The following is a 10,018-nucleotide window of genomic DNA, read 5'->3' as shown; positions in this document are numbered from 1 at the left end:
CAAGAAAGTGAAGGGAAATGAAGGAAGAGGTGCAGAGATGCCAGGAGGCAGGTGCCAAGGCTTTGGAGGGACAGAAAGAGCCTAGACAGGCCCCAGGTGAAAAGCACGGTCGGACCCGTGTATTACAAGCATCACAGGGGCCCTGTGCAGGGTTAAATCTCGGACTAAATTGCAGATCGCTTTTGTTTCTCCTTGCCAGTACAGTCCAGGAAATATTTATCGAGGCTGCCCATTATTCCAGTGAGTATGAAGAGGACCTGATTATCTCCGTCTTGATTTCGTTCTTTTCCTTGCCCCGCCCCCTTTCTTTCCCCTCCCATTTTTCCCCCCAGCCCAGACTCCCCGAGACTGTAAACTCCAGTCCCTCTCCTGGTGTAGCCTCTCTTAATAGAGGCAAATACCTGTAATTCCTGGTCTCTGTGAAAGCCTTCTGGACTCCAAGCCGACTTCAGATCGGAAAGGGGAGGTGGGCTTTCTCGCTTCTCACTTCTCACTTCTGTCCCTGGTCTCCCGGCCCGATGACAGAACTTGTTCAGTGTAGGATGTGCCACCTGCAGTTTCCAGGAGAAAGGTGTTCCAGAGGCAGAGGAGTGTGCACTGCTACAGAAGACGAGGGCTGCGTGACTGGGAGGATTTTCAAGAGTAAGTTGGGGGACGGGGGTGTGGGAAGCTGAACGGGACATAGGCGCCATGGAACAAAGCAGGGACCTTATTTTGCCCCAGGCAGCCCCAGCCCTGGGATGCTTGATCTCTCTACCTCTATCACAAGCCATAATGGAAAATAGATGGAGGAGGTCCCAGAGGGGTGGGGATCTGTAGCTATGGAACCAGTAATTTGAGAAGCCTGCAGAAAGCAGGGAGGAGGAGGAGAGGGGAGGCACAATATGGCCAGTGGAGACCAGGTGCTTGTTGGAGAGGGGAGGGCAGCTCCTTGTCTGTCCCTGCCTGGACCTCCATGGGGTGGTTTTAAACTGTGAAGATAGGAGGATCAGTGTCCGCAACAGACACGAGCTAAATGGCCCTCTCAGTTTTCCTACAGTTCGTGCTAAGCAAAACCTTGGCATTTATAACCCTGACTTAAGCCAGTGTTAAGATTCTCCACTGAAACATCCAGCTTTGGAAATCCCTCCATTACTGCTGTCATCACCTCCCCACCCCCAGGAACTTTTGCAAACTCTTCTGCCACTGCTTTCCTTCTGGGAAGTCCTCACCTGGCAACATCTTGCAGTTCTGCCTGTTTGGATAACAGAGACTTGAGCTACCCACAAGGCTGTTCTTGTCTGCTGGTACGGGCTGCAAAGAAGTTTCTTTGCAGAAGCCTTTTTGCTAACCTGTTTCTCTTTCCTCCCGCAGAAGATGGGACTCTGTGGTTAACCTTCATGGGCTGCCTGAAAAACTGTGCTAATGTGGACAAAATAAAATGGAGCGTCTACTTGGTGACGTTCAGGTGCTGCAGGGTCTCTGACTTATGCAATGAAAACCTGTAGAGGTTGCGTGTCCTCTGGGGGCTCCAACCTCTGGATGACATTATTGTCTCAGCCTCTTCCGGAGGATTTCCTGGAAAGCCACTGTTTTGGATGGCAAGCACATGGTTCTGCCTTCTGCCTGTGTAAGAAAAAGTCCTCTTCTTTTCTAGATTTTTGCATTTTGGTCCCTGGTGGTTGTGGTGATGGAGTAGGGGGAAACGAAACACTTTGAGAGCAAGACCAGTGTCTCCTGCAGGTTCTTACAAAACCTAGTGCTTTCACTGTGTACCAAAGCTGCTTCAGAATAAGAAGACAAGTGATGTAAGCGTCTGACTCATGATTTTTAGTTCCAGTAAGATCTCAGTGTGCTGAGATCAAACCCTGGCTTGGGCTCTGGGTTGGGCAAGATTTTCTCATTTTCTCTCTCCCTCTGCCCAGCCCCCATCACGTGCTCACTCTTTCTCTCAAAAAAGGAAAAAGAAAAAGAAAAAGGATGAGACCGAGAATAGGTCAATTCTTTTCCTGGCTTTTCACCTTCCTTCTACAGTAGGTTCTTTTCTTCCCTTTCCTTTTTTCTTTTTTTCCTTTTCTTTCTTTCTTCCTTCCTTGTGTTTCTCTCTCTCAGTATTATCCTTCTTATCATACTCCCACTAAAGCCCATGACCCTGGCCTCTCGGGGAGGGAAGTAGCAAAATGAAAAGAGATAGCTTGGGTCTTCTTGAATTTTGTTCATGAATGCTATTCCCAGAGTGAGGAGAAGGGTAGAGTGTAGAAAGGAATTTGCATCAGGAATCCAGGAGAACACAAGCTTTTCTGCCGTCCAGGAATGAGGCTGTCTTTGAGGTCGGGGGTCGGAGAAGAGGAGAGGGCATCTAGAGGGGTTGGAGGTAGTAACTTGCACCCTGCTTGCCTGGCCACTTCACAGGAAGGCATCAACCCCTAGATATGGAAGAGCTGCAGGATACTGCCAAGGAGATGAGACCAGAAGCAGCCACACAAATATTCCCGTGTGTCTAGCGTGGCATGAAAGAGGCTGGGATTGGTGGGATCTGAGCAGCCGTGTGAGTCTGGCCACTCGATGTGTCAACAGTAACCTCTGTACAGAGCCGTGCCCATGAGCAGATGCCCCCCACCCCCACTTCACGCACACCTAGGCTTTCTACCCTGTATGGTTCTAGCACCCTGGAAAAAGTAGGAGTGGGAAGGAGCATGCTCACAGATGGAGACTGATTTCTAACAAACTGGTAGGAGGAGCCCTCTTTATTTGATTATAAAATATAAGCTCATTTTCCCATTTTTGTTGAACTGAATATAATTTGTTACTCTCACACACATTTTAATGTTTAGATTCGATCAGGAAGAGTCGCTTCAAGCTCGCTCCTGTCTCCTTTCAATATTCTTCATCCTTCTTGGAACATTTCCTTATATCTGCCTCATCCAAATGTTCAGGCTCATTTTATACTTCCCCTCTAGGAAGCCCTGCTTCTTTTCAGTGGGAACGTTATTTAGAAACTAAAACCGGGGTGCTAGGTATGCACATGGCCGCTGGAGTGTCACTGCCCTTAGGGCTTCGCCATGGCCGAAATTGAAGAACATACGTGTGGATGTACACATGTAAGTGTGTGCGTGCGTGAGCAGCCCTCTCCCCACACATGCGCACTTCCATCTAGAATTGATTCTAGTTTTTCTTTTTTCTCTTCCCGTATCTATAAATGCTTTCTACAATACTGAGAAACTGGGCTCCCATTATCCTCAATACATTTCTTGTTTTGTTATTCCCCTCTGTACAAGACCGAACTCCCATTGCTACCACCCGCCTTGGACTCCAGAGTCATCCCCACATGCAGATACCCTTCTGGCAACTTTCAGGGGCCATATCCTTTTTTGGGTCACCATGTACCCCACTTACATCTCAGCATTCCTTACCAGCCTGCCACAGCTGTCCACCACACAAGCTGCCCTCCTCACGCAGCTTGGACTCCAATGACCAACACTAGACCAAGTGACACTTGCTCAGTCCAGTCAGTCACCAACCGCCCATGTTCACCCCCATCTACCACCACACTACTCTGCAGGGACACTCTCCTCGCCGGAGCAGACTCTGACAACCTGCACCACAGCACGTGGATGTCGTCCTCACCCACTTGGGCTTCCAACAGCCCATGTTGCACCTATACCCAGTAACCTCCATCATGGGGATCTATCTTGCTCAGCCCATCTAAAAAGCCACCTAAAATGGCTTTTAGACTGAATTCTTAAAGAAAGAAGCTGAACATTTAAAAAAAATCTTTTTCTGGGGCACCTGGGTGGCTCAGTCAGTTAAGCGTGGGACTCTTGGTTCCAGCTCGGGTCATGATCTCAGCAGGGAGTCTGCTAGAGAGTCTCTCCCTCTTCCCCTCCCTCCACTCGTGTGTGTGCACACATGAGAACTCTCCCTCTCTCTCTCTCTCTCAAATACATAAATCTTTAAGAAGTTTTTTTCTATGCTGCTTTTTCATAGTTTCTATCATTTCCCTTATTTCTTTTCGTTCACTTTGAAATCTCACATTGAGTTTCTGTCAATTTTGCAGCCGTCTTTTCCTGGCACCCTTCTGTTTTCTGTAAGTACGGTGTTTAGTGCACTTGTTTCGTAACATTCTTACATGGGGTTTATGTGCAGTTCTTTTATGTCATACATGTTTAAATTAAATGTGTTTTTCCAGGAAGATCCCTATGTTGGGGCTGGCAGTGGACGGAGTGGGGTGGGCGGAGGGCTTTCCCAGCTTCATCTCTTGAAGGCAGTAAAAGGGAAGTACTTAAAATTTTTCATCTCTCCAGAGCAACCTCTATAGTGATTTCCAAGTGTTGCTACCTGCCATCTCCTCTCCCACCAACATTCGAATTTTGTCTTATAACCTTCGCCTGGATTCCCGGCTCAATTTTGCTTCTACTGACTGTCCCTTTCTTCCTTGGAATGGAACTCTTTGTTTGTGGGAGGAATTTCAGTGGTGTATTTTCTACATGTCTGAGATCCTTGAGGGCTGAGGCCACCCGAGCAGATCTTGATAGCAGATGGCACTTTGCTTTTGCTGTCCTAGCTATTCTGCCTTACTGATGAGAGGATTTGTAGAGGTTCATAAACCACGCTGCTGTCTCTCACTTGTTCCAACTGAGAGACCACAGTCCTACCTTGATGGTCCTAAGCAAAGATTTAAAATCAGTCCACAAAGTTTGAGGCAGGTGCTCTCAACCTCCAGACTCACAGCCTTTTCCCAGTCATGGCTTACACGTGTTCTTCCAGAGGACTCTTCCTCCGCCTGAGGACCAGTATCAGTCTGTGACAGAGCTGTAACTACCCAAAGTGCCAGAGGAACAAACAATGTTTATGTTTCCGGTTTTTCTTTGTCGCTGTGAGTCTCTGGAGAGACTCCAGAATAAATCAGGCAATCCGTACATCTATGTTGAATACTTACATGGCACATTTTCAAATATTCAGCAGTTTTTTTAGAGCTCCATCCATGGGAAAACATGAGATCAAACAGTGAGCCCCGGATTCTGTAATATGTCTGTGTAGAGTATATCATATCTCTGTATGAGGATCTGGGGCAGGCCTCCTGGTATTTCAGTCCAATCATGACTGGTGCAAAATTTGTGAGCAGAACAAAAGTTCTATGGTGTGGTTTTCTGAGAGCTTGTCGATCATGAGCACATTTCTATTGGGTTTCTAGGATTTTACACACATTTCTATGAAAGAAACCCTGTTTTCCTATGATGAATAATCCTCCAGATTTCTAGTTCCATACAATTGGTTTGTCTTCCTTTGATCAATTTTTCCTGTCTCAGTCTGTCTCCGAGTAAGGAATCCAAGGAATCTTTGGCCAGAATGAGTGTTCTGGACTGGAATCTGGAACTAGGGTCCATGATCAGAGTCTGTCTTTCCTCATCGCTTCTTCTATGTCCTATCTTCCCCCCCCCCCCAACCACCACCACCAAATGCAAAGAACAGAGATGTACTCCACTTGGGCAAGAAAATTAGGAGGTGATGGGGTATTGTAAATGGGGCAACAGGGGAGTCAAAATCTCCTGGAAATGCAAGATGAGAAACATAATAGGACGGGCTCTGAAAGATTGGACCTGGAGGGCCAGTCTGGGTATGATGAAGCGCTGGGGGCTTTGCCACAATGTTTTATGAAGCTCCACTTCACTTCACTCATTGTGCTAGTGAGTCTCCAGCTGCCTGTATAGTCTTCCTACTACTGGTTACCTTCTCCACCATCTCTATTGTTTCCCTTCTCTAATGTGAAGTTTCCAATTTTGACTGGTTTGGGACCATTCTAGGCACTAACCATACATCACAGTAATTCCCCTGCGAATCCCTTCATTGTTAGAAACTACTGCCAGCATCTCCATTCTATCCATATCAACGAATTAACCAGCCCTGAATGGACGTGTCTACCATATTTTCTACTTCTCAAGATGCTAAAGTATAATATGCCTGCTAATGTGACACAATTTGGGACAAGTCCCAGTACACGTATATTGCAAATATTTCAAAATTAATTTGTATTTTAAAATGTTTTATTATATCTATGCAAATACAATGTGGTAGAAAACAATAAGCATTTATAAGCCTGGATCCAGAGGGGAATTACTAAACCTGGGATAATATTATATTTGTATACATAATTATTAAGCTAAAAAAGAAATATAATAGTTTCTGTAGATTCTAACACATAGGAAGGCAAACAGGGCAAAAGAAAAGTTTAACCTAAAGTGAGTGAACAATAATTTAGGGATTCATTTTTGTCATTTCAGAGCTTATTATTTTGGTTAGAACACTAGAGTGAAGTCTGAAACTTTTATCTCTCCTTGACATAATCTGTTGCAGGGTTGTGCCAATAAATACTCAGCTTTTTATCAATGAGTTCATTGAGTTCAAGGTAAAATTTAAATATTTTTCAGGACTGGGTGGTACAGTATTCCTCACATGCCAGGAGACAGAGTAGTTGGCCAACAATGAGGCCAAGTACTTATCCTGATGGACTTGGCTTTGGCCATGAAAGCAAGGGGAGATCATTGGAAACATGGTAGCTTAGGGCTATGTGTTAGGTGTAACTGTGGCTGGTACAGTTTTCCCAAATGGTGGCAGGCACAAAGACTCTCTTGTCTAGTTCACCGACGATTCTTTTTGTGGAAGTTTGAATTCCTCACTTCATGTTTACTTTCTCAAGCCTTTGTTTCATAGAAGCCCTTCCTGCCCTCCACCAAATGCCTCTTCTATCTTCCTCCCCAATTTTTCTTCTAAAATATCTTGTGATTTCTTTTTCCTATTTCTATCCAGTCTACTTTCTTTTGATCTTTACTCAGAAGCTATACCAGAAAAATACTCTGTTCCCTTTGCCAGAGATTTCCCCCCAGGTTTAGCATCAGAACTTGAGGACAGTTACAGATCGCCAAGCAGTATCAAGTGGTAAAGACAGAGGAACCCAAGAAGAAGGCAGAGATTGGGGGTTCCCATTTTCCTCTTAATGAAAGCACTGACACGGGAAATATGGAGCTCCCGTGGGTAGATCTACTAGAACAGATTGGAGAGTAGGGTCTGGATTTTGAAATAATGTACAATGATGTTGCCATTGTGTAAGGGAAGGGCAAAGATTACTGGCAGAGATAGTCTAAGTTCATCTACCATTTAAGTGTTCTGGTCGGATGTCATCATGCATAGTGTAATCTGTGTCTTCTCCATACGGCACTGACCTTTCCAAATTATCCTTACCATTATTACACATGGATTTATCATTGCAGCAATGTGTTTCTTTCAGTAAGTCATGGTATACTTGGGTCACTCCCTCTTGACAAATTTTACAAGACAGTTTTGTAAGATGAAACAGGTATCTCCCTAAAGAGAGAAAAAAAGCAGATGCGATCACCTTGCTTATTCACACCATCTTCTTGGTAATAACGTCTCTCCAGAACCTCATTGGTTTTCTGTGGATAGGAATGAGCCCCAAAGCTGTGCCTGCGTCTCATCTAGGTCTCTCTGGACAGGATCAGGCAAGAGACATCTGCCTTCCACATAAACTCTACCCCTGGTTGGTGTATGGAAAATTCCTCTTTCCCCAGTATCTCCCATGGTCCCAGACTCCAGGGAAGGCGGGCACCACTGATGATGTTTTGTGTCTCTCTTTAACCCCTGCTTACCTGTAACTCGATTCCCATAGTAATAGTGCTCTGTGGTACAACTCCTGTTGTACGGCAGGAACAAATTAAACTTCCAGCAGCGTTTCATTTTACTACGGCATTTGAATCCATCAAAGAAATCACATTCATGGCAAAATCGAATCCCTAAAGAAACAGAGGAAAGACTGAAAGCAAGGCACTAGGGAAAGGAATTAGGCTTTATACCGGTGAGGTGTAGACCTCACAAGAAGGAAGCTGACACCCTTCCCAACTCCTGCCTGGGGTCCTTACTCCCTTGAATGGGTGACAGCTATGACCCCAGGGATTCAAGCCTCCTCCCCTCTTCACCCAAGGATGGGGAAGAAAAAAGACACTAGAGCAGTGAGTGAGGAGAGTGGGATATTTCAGGGAGGTAGAGAGACAATGTTTGAAAAAATCAGGAGTATCCCCTCTCATTGTGGCATTATTTATCCAAAAACTGCAAACCAACTGCGCCATACATTTTGAATCTGGGGCACGGTCCTCTGTGAAAAGAAGAAGAAAAATTCTCCTTGAGCCATTGTACAGCAGCCCAAAAAGTCAAGGTTAGAAACCACCTCCCTTTTCTCCCCACATAGGCTCTCGCTACCCATCCCTGCCTCCTTCACCAGCCTTTACCTTCATCAAGGTCCACGAAGACCACTGTGAATGTGCCCAGCAGAAGCAAGTGCAACAGTCTGGGGCTCATTCCTGAGCTGGTCCCAGTGGGAGGCTCCAGCTCTATTTATTCCCATCACCTGCCCTCAGGCATCCTACTACATCACAGAATCATAAATTTCCAGATCAAGCCGCCTGAATCCTCTCTACAATGTTCCCAGGAGAGGGTACATCCTGTCTGCGTTTGCATGCCTCTAGATACGCAGAACTCAGCCCATCCAGACACCCCACTTCATTTTATTAGATCCAGCATGAGGTACTCATTAACACTGGTAGAGAATCTCTCTCGCTAGTACCTCTTCACTTCCCCTGTAGTTCTGGATGTTGGCCTGCAAAGAGCATGACTGACCCCACGTCCGCAAGACAGCCTTTCCCATATGACAGAGCTGGGATCACTGAGCATCTGTGACGGAGCTGCGCAAGCCCTTTCAGGTAGAACCATCCTGGACACTGGCCTCAGGGCGACCTCCAGCGGTACTACCCTCCCACCCCGCCAAAGTGGGTCATCAGGACCAGAGCCTGGGACTCCAGATGTGGTCCACCTGCCCAGTGTAGCACGCCTCTGAGAGACGGATGGGACAGTTCAAGAAGCGGTGAAGAGGTTTAGATCTGTGTCCCTTGATCTTTATTCATTAATTTGTCCAAGGGAGACAAAGACCAGAAATGATTACAGTGGGAGAGACTTACACGGAGGGTGACGGGGAGAGGGGAAGACATATTTGGATTAGTCACTAGAAATGGAGTGTGAGGGAAGGAAAGGAGAAGGGAGGCCTGGAAGGGAGTGTTCCCATCAGTTCTCTGCCTTTGCCTCCCTCCCTGCAGATCACGCCCACAGGTGTCCCTCCCTCTTTCATCCACAAAGTGTCAGTTGATTAGTGAGGCTCCCCCACGTGTTTGGCCCGGTTTGTCATTTGATGGCTTTTCCTTATTTATGTTTCTTGTCTCTTCCCCTCTCGAGGATGAAAGTGCCATGAATGTAAGATTTTCCTGTGTTGTCCACTGCTCTCTCCTCGGCACCTAGAAGGATGCCTTGCACCTCTCAGATAATCAAACTATCTGATGAAAACACGAGTGCATTGTTGTCCTAGTTAACCTGAGAGGCACAAGAAATGGTCCCGCCATACGGACAGCCCCTAATTCCCAGATCGCAGGATGACAGTCCTTGTCTACCTTGCGGTTGGTGGTCACCACACAGAAGACAGGCATGGATAATGGCAGCTTCCCGTCTTGGGGGAAAGAGTGAGTGTGGGGCCCATTTATCTTGAGTGGGCTCGTTCCCAGAACCAGACGTAGGCTACCCCAAGTGTGATCCCCCACATAATCTTCCCTCCACATCTGGGATGGAAGGCAAAGTGTGCTACCTACCTGCCATGGGATCTGAAACAAGTTTCTCCCTTCTCTGTGCCTCTGGGACCTCACAGATGGAAACAAGGACTGCCAGAGGTACATCAGATGGAGGCGTTGGGACTTAAGAAATTCACGTAAGGAGCGGCGCCTGGGGGCTCAGTCGGTTAGGTGTCTGCCTTCGGCTCAGGTCATGGTTTCGTGGTCCTGGGACTGAGCCCTGAGTAGGGCTCCTTGCTTGCCAAGGGAGTCTGCTTGTCCCTCTCCCTCTGGCCCTCCCCACCAACACATGCTCTCTCTCTCTCTCTCTCTCTCATAAAGAAATAAAATCTAAAAAAGAAATAAAAATTCATGTA

At 46.6% G+C, this 10,018-nt stretch overlaps 1 protein-coding gene across 1 annotated transcript; it reads left to right on the top strand.

Moving 5' to 3' along the window:
- Positions 1-518: 518 nt before the first annotated feature.
- On the top strand, positions 519-1,487 carry PATE1 (prostate and testis expressed 1; the record flags this gene model as incomplete). The annotated part of the gene is made up of 2 exons (XM_080816379.1): positions 519-642; positions 1,354-1,487. The coding sequence occupies 2 exons, from the start codon at positions 519-521 to the stop codon at positions 1,485-1,487; spliced, it is 258 nt and encodes an 85-aa protein (XP_080672505.1).
- Between the last annotated feature and the right edge of the window lie 8,531 nt (positions 1,488-10,018).

Source organism: Martes martes (assembly GCF_963455335.1).
Source record: "Martes martes genome assembly, chromosome: 10".
NCBI classification, from domain to species: Eukaryota; Metazoa; Chordata; class Mammalia; order Carnivora; family Mustelidae; genus Martes; species Martes martes.
Note: the sequence above shows the minus strand (reverse complement) of the source record. Positions and strands in the feature narration are given on the sequence as shown.